At 35.1% G+C, this 16017-nt stretch overlaps 1 protein-coding gene across 1 annotated transcript; it reads left to right on the top strand.

Annotated features, from left to right (window-relative positions):
- Nucleotides 1–596: 596 nt before the first annotated feature.
- Smp_021460 (glutamine synthetase bacteria, putative) lies at nt 597–12105 on the top strand (the record flags this gene model as incomplete). The annotated part of the gene is made up of 5 exons (XM_018792726.1): nt 597–691; nt 2501–2540; nt 8269–8502; nt 9956–10700; nt 11303–12105. 5 exons carry the CDS (start codon nt 597–599, stop codon nt 11854–11856), a joined length of 1668 nt encoding a protein of 555 aa, XP_018644154.1. The 3' UTR covers nt 11857–12105.
- Between the last annotated feature and the right edge of the window lie 3912 nt (nt 12106–16017).

The raw sequence follows: 16017 nt of genomic DNA, 5'->3' as shown, positions 1-16017 counted from the left end.
TATATATTAAGAACAAACATGATGTGTACAAACTCAAAAACACCATCCAGTTAAAAACTAACGTAATTTATTACCTCAAACTATTAACTAACTAATACACCATTTGAAGAGATTACGCCTCATCATATTACAAATAATTCAACTTCATCTTGCGTTAACACATAATGGAACGGGTGAGTGTGAATGAAATGGTTTTGAAATTCAATTGTTTGATCTTGATAATACGTGTAGAAATATTGTTTTCGTGCATCTGAGCAATAAATTTCAACATGCTTGATCAGAACTAATCTGTAATTATACTGGCTAGAGTAAACAGTTTCGTTGCTAATATGAAACCATTGACTGAGTAGGACATAGATTTTCAAAGGAAAGTCGAAGCTGAATTTTTCACCATTAAACACAAATAGATAAATGTGAACATTACGGTCTATCGTTGATGACATTCGACAGAAGTTTGTTTATAACGTTTTCTCTTTATTCTCTGATCGATACTCTGTTCTGAAACAAGCAAGTGTAAAGTATGGTGTTGACGAAAACAAATCACTCACAATTTTGTCGTTTGTGACTAAACAAAATATCCCAAGTAAACTAGTGCTATGGTTTTTACACAATTCGTTGCCTCAATATTTGACATATTAGTATTACCGATTACTCGAGTTTTGACGAATTCAGAATTTACGGAAATAGGAATGTATATTTTATTCATAACGTGAAATAAATGGAATGTTTGATTATTATACACTCTTTAAAAATATCTTTATACTACTCTGAACCGAACTGGGATATTAAAATGTTATTTTCGATGTGCCAGTTAGGGTCGACCCAAATCAACATAATTGGGAAATTCACTTAGTATTGTTTGTATGAATCTTCCCATTGAAGTTTTAGGACTGGTGAGCTGGATGTACATGCATCTCAGAGTTGATGTTCACTCTGGGACTCGAACGCAGTACCTTTCGCTTCAAACGCCATCGCGGGCACATCCAGCTGACGAGTCCCAAATAGGACGAAACGCGCGTCCTGGATTCCACTGCTAGCCACTATCTATCTTTGTTTACCAATAATTGGGAAATGTTGATTTCGCCACGAAAATTAGTGTTGTGGGCCTTACAACGTGGCAACGTCAAGAAATTCATGCTTGTTTTCATTAGTCATTGTTGTATGAGATACGCTACATATACTTCATTGTTGCTCACTTAGTTGTCTCTACTTGAGACATGAAGAATCTCTTTCAAGCCCCTGTCCTCTTTCATCTTCATCGAGTGTGATTGTTTTCATTGACGTGTTGCTATTTAATAGTTGCATATCAGTTCAATGGACCTGAATCAGTTCTCATGTTCGAGTTACCTACCGTTCGTCTCTTTTCGCAAAACGTGTTGATTTTAAACATGTGGTGCATTCAAGCACATCGACATTCTATTTAGAGTTTTCTTTGATCTCGTGTAATGAACTAGAACTCAGAAATGGTCAACCAATTTATTGTTAAATATAAAATTACAGAATGTTTTCATAAAATAGGAGAACCATACTTTAAATGCTTTATTTACAAATTTTGCATCATAGTCCTTTAAATTCCATCTGATTCTTCGAATTCACAATTCCTTTCTATTTCCCTCTCTGTTTTATTCAATTCGATCCTCTTAAACATCTGCTACCAGTCATTCAACTTTTGATTTGTGTCACATGCTACTTATCTCTGTCAACATATGTAGCATACACCACACTCGTACATCATCTTAAGTCATCAGCTCTTCCTTACTTTTTATAATTAATTTCTTTATCTAGGTTTCAATAACACGTTTTATTTTCTTGAATGGTTTTTCTTTGCTTAATGTTAATCTACGTGTCGTGCACCCCAAAGTACCCTGGTACGTTCGAGGGTAGGGAGAGTTCGCTCTCTCCCTCGTAATTCTCTCACATGGCTACATGTACTCAACCACTGTCAGAGAAGTCGTACTCTACCTTCTCGAGACGGGAGTGATGTCTACGAAATTAAGAGGACGAAAAGCGAATGTCCGGCGCTTTGACTGGGTCAGTGGACACGAAAAGTCCACCTAGGGGAGTTGGAAAACCCTGATTCCAAACCAATGGTGCACATGGGCTCCAGTATCTTGAGGGAACAACTGATGTATGAACCCATTCTTGGTCGCCGGATACCATGGGACTTCATCTCCTAACGTTCCTCCACTGCTTTGTGGATTAGACCTTTAGGTCGAAGGCTCGTGGAGTGCCCCCCCTAAAAAAACCACCAGCTTCGGTCTGGGCGTCTGGGCAGTATCCCAGCCCTCACACAAAATGGATGATTTATATGGCGCATATGTATTCGGTGCCTCCTTGTGCAGATGTTTATGTGTTTAAATAGAAAAATAGGGAATAAGTATTTGTCATCCGGGAACTTTTTTGATTTTTAATTCCCTGAAACTAGCCTAATTTAACCTTTTATTTAACAGTTACTCTGGTACTTATTTTATCTGCTGGTAATTAGCTAGTATGTTTCCAGAATAACTAAAGAAGTAGAAATTAAAGATAAACGTTTGCATGTTAGTTTTATGTAAATGTGTGTTTCATGTTTCGTCAATATTGTTGTTCATAATTCGATGTAGATTAATTGACTCCAGTATAATAATTATTTGTTATTTATATTGATTTCTATCTAGTTTTATTTAGCCAATTTTTAATAGTGAACAACGTAATTATATTTATCAGTAAAGAGTTGTGGAGATTGTTGAACATCATTGAAGTCATAAACCAATCATGATCTAACTCAGATTGTTCCATGCTTTCAATATAATTATGTTTAATCCAGTTACATGCACCTGAGTCTTGGAAAGTCATTTTGAAAAACGTTTTAGAAATAATTTGTATATTTTTTGCTTAACATAAAGTTTCTGATTCGCTTGCAACATGTAACACATAGTATACCATAAAGGTCATCACTGTTACTAGTAATTTTTTTATACGGTTTTACTGCATTTTATCATGAAGTGTATGGAATCCGACATAAATATTTATACGTCCAGGTTGTTGTATTCCACATCACTAAGTTGAGTAATTTGAAGAGCTTAAAGTTCAGTATAATGTACATAACTTGAAACATAATTTGTCTTTAATTGAAATATCGATCCTCTTACCGAGTTTTATGTGACCGTAGTTATTATTCTGTTTCTTTTTGTATGATTAGCGTATACTTATGTACATAATAAATGCTTGTAACAAAGAGTAATCTGAGATCATATTAGTAAATAGTAAACAATCATGTTAGATTAATTTGTTTTTGGTCAAGACCTAATTCATTAAACTTTCTTATATCACCATACTTTCCGAGTACTACACTCACATGACCATAAGTTTCGATCTGTCCTTGATTGGTTTGTGAATGTTGAGTAATCTATAGTGTGAAAGAGTTCAGGTTTTTCCTCAGGTCTTTCAAGAAACTGAAGTTTGTTTACTTTATTGTTCAATTAAGTTTACCTCAGATATTAATAATATAATAATATATTTGTAATATCCCAATGAGTAGAAAAATCAAGTTTTTTTTTAGTTTTCTACTCAATGGGATATTACCAGTATATTATTTTTATTGAAAACAATCTACCCAATCCTTAGTTTATTTGAAATTATCAAGTCAAACCTTGGTAATGACACCTACAATCTTATTAATAATCGGATCAAATTGTAACTCAGATGCTTTTTTAATCTTAATATGACTTCAATAATTGTCGTTATCCTAAACGACATTTCTTCTTAAGAAAAAAATTCAGATCAATCTTTAAAAATAATATCCTTTTATTGGATTTTGAGTGAATTAGCCGTCAATTCTTACTGTTTCATATACCCTAGTTGACTAAAGTGTAAATGACGAATACAATAATTTAGGTGTATCTCTTACATTTACTGCAAGTCTCTCGTCCAACTTTATTGGAAGGATGTTTAAATGCACACAGAGAATAAATACAATTATATAGTCATACAGTCGCAAAAGGTTCTGTTTTTGGTCATTACTTGTCTGAATATAAGTTTCCTATAACCTTTTGTTAGGATCGACCACGCTTTTTTTATATATTTTTCTCACAATGACGCTCAACAGAATCTCTTATAAGTGTCAGTTGTCCTACAAATATCTATGTCACTTCATGTGACTTCTTATCAAAGAGGATTTGTAGTTATTTTCATAAGTGACTGTTGAGGATCCCATCACTAGAGTGTTATTAAAATGCATTTAGGAAATAAGTTGTGTATGTCCTATTTTCAGTTACTTCTCTCCTTTCATTAATAAGTAAATTTTATTTAAAGAGAGAATTTCTTCTTTGAGAAAATTAATGTTAAATTTTCAAGTATAACTCTAAAGAACTGTGCACAAGACAGGCAATTTATTCTAGAGGACTACTGAAAACTGGGCGAAAAATCGGGTGATACATAAATATTTATGAAGAAGGTTGAATTAAAATGATTGTCAAAAGCAGGTTATCAGTTGTTTATGCACTTAAATACTACATCATGGTTGTTTAAATGTGAGATGGAGCTTGAATTTCATATGTACAGCAAATATCCGGAACAATTAGAATAAAGTATTTTCTTTTAAATTCAAGTTTTCTAGTGGTATTGAAATGTTTCCCTATATTTTTTTAAGTGATTGATTCCATTTTAGTTATTCCTTTCTGAATATATATATATATATATATATATATATATATATATATATATATGCTTACTCCCGTCGCCCCCAATGGAGCATAGGCCACCAGTCAGCATTCTCAAACCCACTCTGTCCTGGGCCTTCCTTCTTACATCTATCCAATTTTTCTTTGGTCTTCCTCTTTTCCTTTGGCCTTCAGGATCTCATATGAGGCTTGCCTTGTGACGCAGTTGGGTAATTTCCTCCATGTGTGTCCTATCCACTTCCAGCGCTTCTTCCTCCTCTGGAATCTGGTTTGTTCTCTCCCACAGTAAGTTGTTGCCAATTGTGTCTGGCCAACGGATCCGAAGTATTTTGCGTAGACAACTGTTAATAAACACTTGTATCTTCTGGATGATAACTTTCGCACTTCTCCAGGTTTCCACCTCATACAGTAGAACTGTCTAGACATTTGTATTGAAAATTCTGATCTTGGTGTTGGTTGAAAGTTGTTTTGAGTTCCAAATGTTCTTCATTTGTAGATATGCTGCTCTTGCTTTGCCTATCCGCGCTTTCACATCTGCATCAGATCCACCGTGTTCATCAATGATGCTGCCCAGATATGTAAAGGATTTTACATCCTCCAAAGCTTCTCCGTCAAGTGTGATTCGATTGGTGCATGTTGTGTTATATCGGAGAGTCTTGCTTTTCCCTTTGTGTATATTGAGACCTATTGCTGCTGCTACGCTGGTCGTCTTCTCCTGCATTTATTGTTGCGTGTGTGATAGAAGAGTCAGATCATCTGCGAAGTCTAGATCGTCCAGCTGCATCCTAGCTGTCCATTATATCCCGTGCTCCCCCCGGATGTTGACGTCTTCGTGATCCAGTCGATCACCAGGAGAAAGAGAAAGGGCGAGAGTAAGCAACCTTGCCTGACACCGGTCTTTACCTCGAACGAGTCTGTCAACTTCCGTCCATGCACGACTTTGCAGTTTAATCCATATGATGATGATATTGACTATCTTCTCAGCCACTCCATAGTGTCCTCCCGTCCACGCTATCAAATGCTTTCTCGTAGTCGATAAAGTTGATGTAGAGTGATGAATTCTATTCATTTAATTGTTCCACGATGATCCGTTGTTGTGGTTTGGTCTGTACACGATCGATCCTTACGGGATCTAGCCTGTTGGGCGTCTACGGAGTCCTTCATTCTGTTTAACAATATCCTGGTTGAAGACGTTTCCTGGTATTGAGAGTAGAGTGATGCCCCTGTAGTTATCACATCTTCTGAGGCCGCCTTTTTTGGTATTTCGATCAGAAGTCCTTCTTTCCAGTCTTTTGGTACTTGTTCTTTATTCCGAATTTTACTGAAGAGAATTTGGAGTATCTCTGCATTTGTTGCTACATCTGCTTTCAGTGCCTCTGCCGGGATGTTTTCTGGTCCTATTGCTTTGCCGCTCTTGATTTGTCTGATGACCATGCTGATCTCTTCAATTGTTGGTGGGCCAACATCGATTGGGAGGTCCGTAGGTGCTACTTCGATGTTAGGTAGGTTCAGTGAAGCTGGTTGATTCAAGAGTTCTTTGAAGTGTTCTACCCACATGTTCCGTTGTTCTTCAATGTTGGTGATTACTTCGTCTTCTTTGCCTTTCACTGGTCGTTCTGGTTTACGGTAATTTCTAGAGAGCTTTTGTTGTATCATACAATTGTCTCATGTTTCCTTCTGTTGCAGCCTTTTCTGCTGTCATTGCTAAACCTTCCACGTATTTACGTTTGTCGACTCTGATGCTCCTCTTCATTTGCTTGTTCGCCTCATTGTATTCAGCTAGTGCCTTGGCTTTCTCTGTTCTTGTTCGGCAGATATTGATTACTGCCTTCTTGTTTCAACAACAACAGTGATCCATTCCTTGTGATGGTACTTCTTGTGACCCAGAACCTCATGACATGTTGAAGTGATTGCCTCTTTTATCCCTTTCCAGTTGCTTTACATAGTAGTTCCCTCTCTATTGAGTAGAGCGTGAAAGGCCTGGAACCTATTGCTGAGGACTATCTTGAATTCGTTGAGTCTGTCATTATCTCGAAGAAAAGTTGTAGTAAACTTTTGTGATGTTGTCCGCCCCGTTGTCCAATGCTTCTTGAGTTTCAGTTTCATCTTGACGACCAGCAAGTGATGATCTGAGGTCGTATCAGCTCCTCTCTTGATTCTCACATCCTCCATCGTCCCTCTGAAATTTGTATTGATGCAGATATGGTCGATTTGGTTCTGTGCAATGTGATCCGGTGAAGTCCATGTGGCTTTGTGTATGCGTTTGTGTGGGAATACGGTACCGCCTATGACCATTTTGTTGAAGGGACATACGTTTGTAAATCGCTAACCATTTTCGTTCTTTTCTCCCAGTCCATGTCGTCCCATGATGTCTTCGTATCCAGTGTTGTCCACTCCAACCTTGGCATTGAAATCTCCCATCAGAATGGTCAGGTCCTTGGTTGGACACTTCTCGAAGATCGACTGCAGCCTATCGTAGAATTGGTCTTTAGCGTCTTCATCGTAGTCGTCGGTCGGCGCATAGCATTGGATGACGTTCATTGTAATGCCCTCTTTCTTCGCTTTGAAGGAGGCTTTGATGATCCTTGGTCCATGAGATTCCCATCCAATAAGTGCATTTCGCGCTTTTCTGGACAGCATCAATGCAACTCCTTGTGTATGTTGGGCATTTTCTTCTTCATGACCGGAGTGTAACAGAAGTTCCCCTGAAGATAGTCGTTGTTGTCTAACTTGCGTCCAATGTGTTTCACTGATTCCAAGCACCTCCAGGTTGTATTTTCTCATTTCTGCAGCAATTTGGAAGACTCTCCTGGTCTCCCACATTGTCCGGACATTCCATGTACCTAGATAAATGGTTGCTCTGGTTTTAAGAAGGTGCATCGGCCTCATGACTTCCGAAGAAACTCGGCTTTCACTATGAGAAGTCATAACTCTTCTAAATGAAGACCTTCTAACTCCCAGGGTAGATTTTAAATGGTTTGGATAATCTTTCCTGGTTAACGTTTTTTTAGTGAGTTAGTTTTCTACGGGTTGGAGTTGCTAACCCCATGCATAACCCTCCTCCTCTATCCGGGCTTGGGACCGGCAGTAGCCCCATTAGGAGCTACAGGTGGAGTATTTTAATTAAGTAGCTTATTAATAACTTAGACACTAAACATTCTTTGTTAATCGCTTATTAATAGACTAGGAATCTTTATTTGATCATACATTCCAAGTATAAGAGTACTTAATTAATAACCAGTGATTCATTTTCGTTCAGTGTTTGAATCATTATAAAATAATGTAAATTGTCTTATTTATTGGCTTGCATAGAAGGGATATTATGAAATTTACCGAAAATGTTATAATCTATGACTTTTATTATCTTTGCAAAACATGAAACATAATCTCAAAAACATAAGAGAAATAGCTCATATTAAAAGCCCAACTAATTCAGTTTGTAAATTTAATATGCTTAATTTTTCTGCGATTATATTCTAAGATCACTTAATATTCATCATTTTACCATACAGTTATAGCCTTTTAGCTCATGAATCAATCCTAATAAAAATTTTATCGTTGAATCGATTTGTATACAAAGAGTACATTTTACTTTCCTTATTATTAGATAAGATCAGAGTTTAACAAATTTGTTCTGGAACCAGAAAATGAAGTGGATTTATCAGATGAAGTGAAAGTATTCATTAAAGACGTCGAGAAATATGACTTCATTAGACTAAGTCTTCCTGATATAAACGGAATCCATCTGAGTAAGTTGCTTCCTACACGTTTTGCCAAGAAGTTGGCGATGGGTCAGGTAGAAATTTATTCAGGGTCCATAGCATTTGGACCAAGATTTGAAGTAAGTGAATATAAATCACGATTTTTCTTGAAAATATACAAATCTCATGTACATACAATTTAAGCCCGTGGCTGCGTAATCCTTATTTGATAAGAAAAAAAAAATTGTTGACGCTTTTAGATGTTCCACCTAGGTTAAAACGTCTAAGGTAGAATACTCACCTGAAAAATCGATATACTTCAGATCCCCATTCTTTACGGCCAAAAGTTTGTATTCAAGAAAAATACCCATTTACTGAATAATTTGGTTGTCCTATAGCTATATTTAGAATATATTGCCACTTGTAAAACCAATCTCTGAAAGGCTGTGATTATGACTTTCTTGAATGATGGAGCCTCACGTGGCAATATTGTTTCCGTTGTTTATAAGAACTTTCTTGAAATACAGTAGAAATTAAAACTATGAACATAATTTTTCTTATCGTAAAGGATAACACTATTATTGGCTTAAGCGAAGGAGCAGGCAAATAGAATCCAAGGATATATTCAATCGGTTATGACCAGGAAGTCTAGTGAGAAAATATTTTTCATCATTTTACATAAATTGTTATGCTACTTAACCAAGCAGTTTTATCTCGTTCATAGCAGTAGTTATATTCCATCTGTTTAGTTCTGTACAGAGTCATAGTTATCGGTTCCTATTATTCCAGTTTCTTATTTGAATGAAGTCTGATGCGTTGTGGCTGATAGGTCACAACAGACTACTGAATAGAAATTTACTATGCGTATCGTTGATACAAAAGATATACTTCATTAATCAAAGTAGTAATGATGGTGAGGCCTAGTGGTGCTTCAGGACAGTAAACAAAGTCAATCCAAACTTTTAACAAGTTATCAGTCACTTCCAGTTTCGATAGAAACTCACGAGTAGTTAAGCTAATTAAATGTAATATCGTTATCAAATTCTATCTGCACCGATCTAAAGCCCATTTAATCATGTTGGAATTCCCCTAAAGTGATCTATTTGTTGACAATTTTATAACTTTGTGATATTCTGTTTACTAACTGAAGTACTTTTGTTATGAACCCAGCATTTGTAAAATATGATAACAACACATTGAGTACATTATTTGTACATTTTCCTTGAATCGTTCTTTACAAAATCCATCATTCTTTTATCCCTATTGACACTCCAACTTTTTTTTCTTAATTTCCTCTTCTATCAGTAAGAATCTTACTTCCAATTCTTGATACATTCTACTTATAACTGTCCGTGTTAGTAGCACACATCACACTTCTAGTAAATTGAAATTATGGTTTAAACAGTATTTTAGAGGTATCTAATCCACAGTTATGAAGTAGATCTTTAGAAGTTCATATTTTCTTGTTTAGGTTTTACAATTTAACTCCTCTGCAAATTTTATGATTAATTATTTCGATAAGTGTACCTCATTTTGTTTTCATTTTGCGAAAAACCATCAGTCACAATAAATTTGAGCTGCCTTCATATTTAGATGGTCAGCATCCCAGAAGTGGTTGAAAAGAAACATATTAACAGTGTTTTGAAGCCAGATTTTTCGACTCTACACCCATGTCATTGGATTTCACAAAAGAATTATCCTCACCCACAAAAGGACAATAAAATGGTTTTGAACGCAGAAGAAGGTGGTAAATATTCATTTTGTTCTGTTTTATGCGATGTATACTGGCCTAATAACCAGCCTGTGTATGCCTACCCAAGATTTGTTGCTCAGAGGCTTATCAAAGAGCTGGAGGATAAATATAATCTACGGTTATATTCAGCTTTTGAACCGGAGTTTAGAGCTTTTGTAAAGGGAAGTTATGAAACATCGTGTTTAGAACCAAAGTCGGAAGATGTGACCCAATTTATTGACCTTAAAAAACCAATCCCTTGGACAAATTTTAGAGACATGTACAGAACAAGTTTACTGTCCGTTTATGAAAACTATTTTGCGGATATTGATTACAATATGCAGCTAGCAGGGATCGATATACAAGATTACAGTAATGAAGATGGTGAAGGACAGTTGGAATGTCCTTTAATACCAACATGGGGATTGTCCGCTGCAGATAATTATTTTATATTGAAACAGGCTGTAAAAGAAATTGGAAGTAAACACGGGATGGAAATTTCGTTTATGACTACACCATTACTGGATTCCAGCTCTAGTGGGTGTCATTATAATCATTCTCTGTGGTATGCTAATAATAATCGCAATGCATTTTACGACGATAAAGGTAAGTCTCGATGGATTGATTTTGCAAATATTTCGGTTTACTTAAAATCTCCGCCACTGAATAATTGTCTGGTATAACGAACATCTTTCTCGAAATATCCTTCTTTCAGATAACGACAGATTTCTGGAATATATGGAAGATTTGATCAGAATAGGTGTAATTAATTTGACAAGCAAAATTGTTTGTCCACATATGTAGTGCTTTTAATTATTCAAACTAATCATTATGCAATGTGTAAAGATATTTCATCTGAACTGAGTTATTCTTCTACTTGTAGTTTGCAAAATCCTTTTGTGTTAACTTTGATACATAAATATTTATTATCTACTTTAGAATAGATTATTAAACCGTTTCACTTTACATCTGAGAAATATATTCCACCCTAAAATAGTATCAATCATTAGGACAACAAAATCAGAGAGCACATGAAAAATGCATGCAGCGGAATGAATTTATCAACCCTCTCTCTCTCTCTCTCTCTATATATATATATATATATATATATATATATTAATATGTTATTTAAATTTTCTATGCATATAATATAAACTGAACATAAATATTGGAAATTAAACTACATTTAACCTTTTTTAACATCTCAGATCCTGATCGATTATCTACTCTAGCTCGTCACTGGATTGGAGGCATCTTGGAACATTTGCCAGCTATGTTAGCTATTTCTTGTCCAACAGTAAACTGCTATAGAAGACTCCATAAACATCTTGCTCCCTCCTGTGTGAATTGGGATTTTCACGATAGGTATATATCAATTCGTGTAAAAAACTTAAATGAGAAACAGACATACATAGAAAATCGTATACCATCCTCTGCATCTTGTTCTTACCATGTGCTTGCTGCCACAATAGCAGCTGGACTGGATGGCTTGGAACGTCAGATATACCCTCCACCTTCAGGTTTGAAACTAGAAAATGATAAAACTGGTGTCTGTAAAGTACTTCCCAATACAATTCAACAGGCTCTACGTAGTCTCACGGATGACAAGATACTTGTGAACAAGTTGGGAGCAGATTTTGTCGATTGGTATATTCAAGTAAAGAAGAATGGAGATTTGTCATCTCTTGGTCATTTGAATATACATGATAATACTGAAGAAACACTGGCTTATGAAAGATATGAATATTTCAATTTTATGTGACTCACTTCAAAGAACCAGTTTATTCCATCTAAGTAGAAAACAATGGTGATTTTTCCAGTAGCTATTACACGTAAAGCTACTTTCAAATTTTTATCCTCTCACTTCTTGTAACTCCCATTCTATTACTCCTATTTCACGAAGTCATTCCCACATTACTCCTAAGGTGGAGTTGACTACTTTTACACTTCATCCCACCATAATCAACTACATTTTTAAAAGAATATTATTAATGTGATAAACAGTTTAATAATAATGAACTTAAAATGAGACTAATTTGATGTTTGTTTTATTAACATAATGCTTTTGAAGGATATAGTGAATCTCCTAGTTAGGGTGTATAGACGTTTACCTGAACAGAGAAAAATAGATAACGTGTTTATCCATTACATACAGCGGATTAGAATGACGTTATTCATATATTTTAAGTAATGTCTTTATGTTGTTGTTTAGTGTTGAGTATTAGTCGGTAGACTGGTTTTAGCACGACTGTAATTATATAATCTAAGTTCGTAAAATTTCGATAACCAAAAGTTTTACTGTAAATTCTCTCGATAGTTTAATCATCTTACAACTAGCTTCATTCCGCTTTCTTCAAGGAGTTTATTTAATCTAACCGGAAAAATAGTCTCAAACAACTGCTACATAGTTTTCAAATAATAACACATAGGTTTAGGTTTATACTGAAAAACTACACAAGGATTTCGATTACATTAAAATAGTTTCACAGTTTTCACTGAACATCAAACTTTAAATGTAGGGTTGAAACGTGAACAGTGTGGTACAAAAGGTTATTTGAGGATGACTTTATTAGTCTATCATTTGATGAGGAGGTCAGTTTTTATAAATAGTTTCCTATCCTCAAATACAATGAGTCTACTATTTATTTGAATGTATTTAAAAAACATAAATACCGGTACAAATAGGTCTCAAAGTAAATATGTATCACACAAATAAAGAGATGAAAGTGTTATGAGATAGTGGAATGAGGAGGGAGTATAATCAAAAATAGATGAACCAAGAGAAATAAGTGAACGAGAGTAACATAAAACAGGAGGTACATTTCAGCTAAGAATACAACTAGGAATAATTCTTACACTTCGGTGATTTCATTAACTTTTTCTTAAGAATATAAAATAAAAATACAGTAGGATTGTCATTGGATTCTATTCTGAACTATACCTAATAACATGTCAAGTCAGTGAGTTGCATTATACCACGAAACTCTACCGGGGAGTTATGATGGACCTACAGATTACTGTCCTATACAGCTATCTTTCTTACCACTTCAAATATTGTCCAGCGCTACGGCTTGTGATGTGCATCAGTCGTTGCCTTCTATAAAATCAGAACAAACTGGTCGACCAGCTGGACTGTTCCTTGATAATTTCTGCTCATACTATCTTCCAGCAGTTGCCAAACGCAGCTTCTCTTTCTAAATCATTAGGGCTTTCCGAGCAACACCTCACTCAGTTTTTACGCAAAATTTGTAACGTTTATGTACCTAATAATCTACTTTTCATGCAACTGATTCCCTTTACGAATTTGAATATAACCTAAACGACGACTGAGGCGGTGGTTTTGACTTAATTCAAACCTACTTTTACTATAAAATGTTCTGGTTTACTGGATTAAACCGACGTGCCTCAATGAGTTATAAGGTACCCAGGGAAACCTGCTGTTTGAGAATGGAACGTTTAGAAAACAAACAAGAGACATGACTCATCATTTCCATAGAGTCATGCTAACTCATCTGATGGTCATCTATTCTTTCCAGTGGACTAACTGCTAGTCTTAAACTTGGTTTGATTTTTGTTGCGACTTTAAGCCCGGTTAATTATCACATGATTTATTCGCCAATCAGAGTACGACTTATGCAATCTTAGAACTGTGCCAAACCACTGACTTATGGACCGGTATGGGCACCCTAGAGTCATTATGGGCCCTCATCTTTCTTAGCCCTGCCCGTTGAGTCCAGAACGCCAAAAACAGCTTCCATTATACGACTCATTTATTTCAAGCATGCCTGGTTTACACAAAAGTCAAACTGACCACACCATACCATAAAATAGGAAATAACATTTGTACAAGATGTAGCTAAAAGTGGCTGTGATTATGCATAACTTAAGAATACGAAGTCGTATAATAACAGTCTATAGGTCAAAATAAGGCTTATTATAAGAGGAACATAATATAAGAGGAACATAAATATACATAATCTAGTTACATAATGGTTATATATATATATATATATATATCATATTAGTCTATTTATAGTTCTCAGAAGTTATCCGTAGTTTAATCTTCACTAAGATATAGCAATTTTGGTTACAACGGAAGCTACAGACAATTTTCTGATATCATTCATTTAAGGACGTGACATTTGCTGGCCACCAAAATGAAGATTATCCTGGGGCAAACCAAGATACGATTAGAAAACTGGAATAATATCACATGTTGGTATGCGAACATGGTGGTTGTATAAAAAGTTCTCCGGTTTTCACAGTGGTTAAAGAAGATATTTTAAGGAATTATTAATGTTGTTTCCCATTTATCTCTCAAAGTCTGATGATACATGTGTTTTATATTTCACACATTTGGGTGCATAATGTCAAATGATTCAAGCTAGTTCGTTTTGTGTTAAGTCATTTAGCGGTAGACTGAAAATGGGCCATTACTATCTTATAAGTAAGTATTTTACATTTCAAAGGCACTCTAAGACGTTTTAAAAATAGATATTCTTTTATTAATTCTATGGTAAACGTATTTTAGACCGAATCACCCATTTATAGAGTATTATGTAACTAAGTATGTTTGATTTAGTTCTACGTATCTTGATTTGGCTCCAGGGTAAAATAGTGAGGCTAAATAGACGAATTAAGAATATAACGGTATTAAATGACCAACTGTTTCAATTCTCTTCTCTGGTTATTTTCATGAAGCATTCTACTTCACTTTTGTATCCTATATGAAGAGTTTAGATTAATAATTACACTGTTGGAAAAAACTCAGTGATTGGGAAACAATTTCAGAACGTCATAAAAATATTTGTAATAACTCTCACATTTCTTATTGTACAGTTCTCAATACGTTTTCGCTTCCTTTTAGGTTTTTAAACATATTGTGCACGGAAGCTGCAAGTTAGGTTGGTACAATGCACAATAATATAACCATATAAACTACCAGTCATACAGAAAGAAATTATAGGTAACAACTGTGTATGTGGCTATCTTAATACATATGTAATTAATTTGTTTACAATAACAATAAATATTGTCTTAAATTTAATCGTTTCAAGAAAGAAAAAAGGTAATTCGACGAAGAAAATTTTCTTCGCGACGATTTCATTTAATTAGGCTGTTCAATAGTATTTGTAGTTAATTCTACTTGCTAAAATAATAATCTAAAGTAAAACAGAATACTTGAAAACTATTTAAACAAATAAATTTAAGTATAGGAATGTTGTACAGTTCAAGTAAATCAAATCATCCAAAACAAAATTCTTCCTTCTTTAATGACACAATGGATCTATTTCGTCCTTTGATCGTCATACCCTTAACTGCACACAAGACCAAGTTGGTCGCTTTCAAATCCCTCCTACACCTAATAACTCAAATCCCTTTGATCGTCATCGTTTATGATATTTTGTGTAGGTCTATTAAAAAAGATTTAACTGCTTTGATTTGCTTTTATGAGTCAAACAACTGTCTGTACATTTAACCACTTACACATTGCTCAGTAAGAAACAGCTTACGAAAAACCTAAAACTCCCGAAACGGTTTATCAAAAGCGTTTGTGACCGGCAAAAAGATGGGGTTTATGATACATATATATAGCCTCATAATGTGTGTTTCACGTAATTTTTGACTGCGGAGGATAATGTACTACGTTAAACTCACATAGCTTATCCTAGATTCCGAACAAGCCAATCTATTCATTCTTCTTAAATCACATTTTGACCTTGTTACTTATTTGCTTATTTATCCTGACTGCTTTCAAATGAGCGTATGTATGTGCACATATTATACTACTAATCAAATGTCTGTTACTTATTTTCATCTGGCTATAAATACTGATAAAAGCTTGATTGAATCGAGTTGGCTCACTTGCCTTCTCCACCGCGCATCATTTCTCCTCGCCCTCTTCTCTTCGTTTCTTCGCTCA

The sequence above is a fragment of the Schistosoma mansoni genome (genome assembly GCF_000237925.1).
Source record: "Schistosoma mansoni, WGS project CABG00000000 data, supercontig 0129, strain Puerto Rico, whole genome shotgun sequence".
Classification (NCBI taxonomy): Eukaryota; Metazoa; Platyhelminthes; class Trematoda; order Strigeidida; family Schistosomatidae; genus Schistosoma; species Schistosoma mansoni.
The sequence above is the reverse complement of the archived record's forward strand: the minus strand, read 5'-3'. Positions and strand labels throughout refer to the sequence as shown.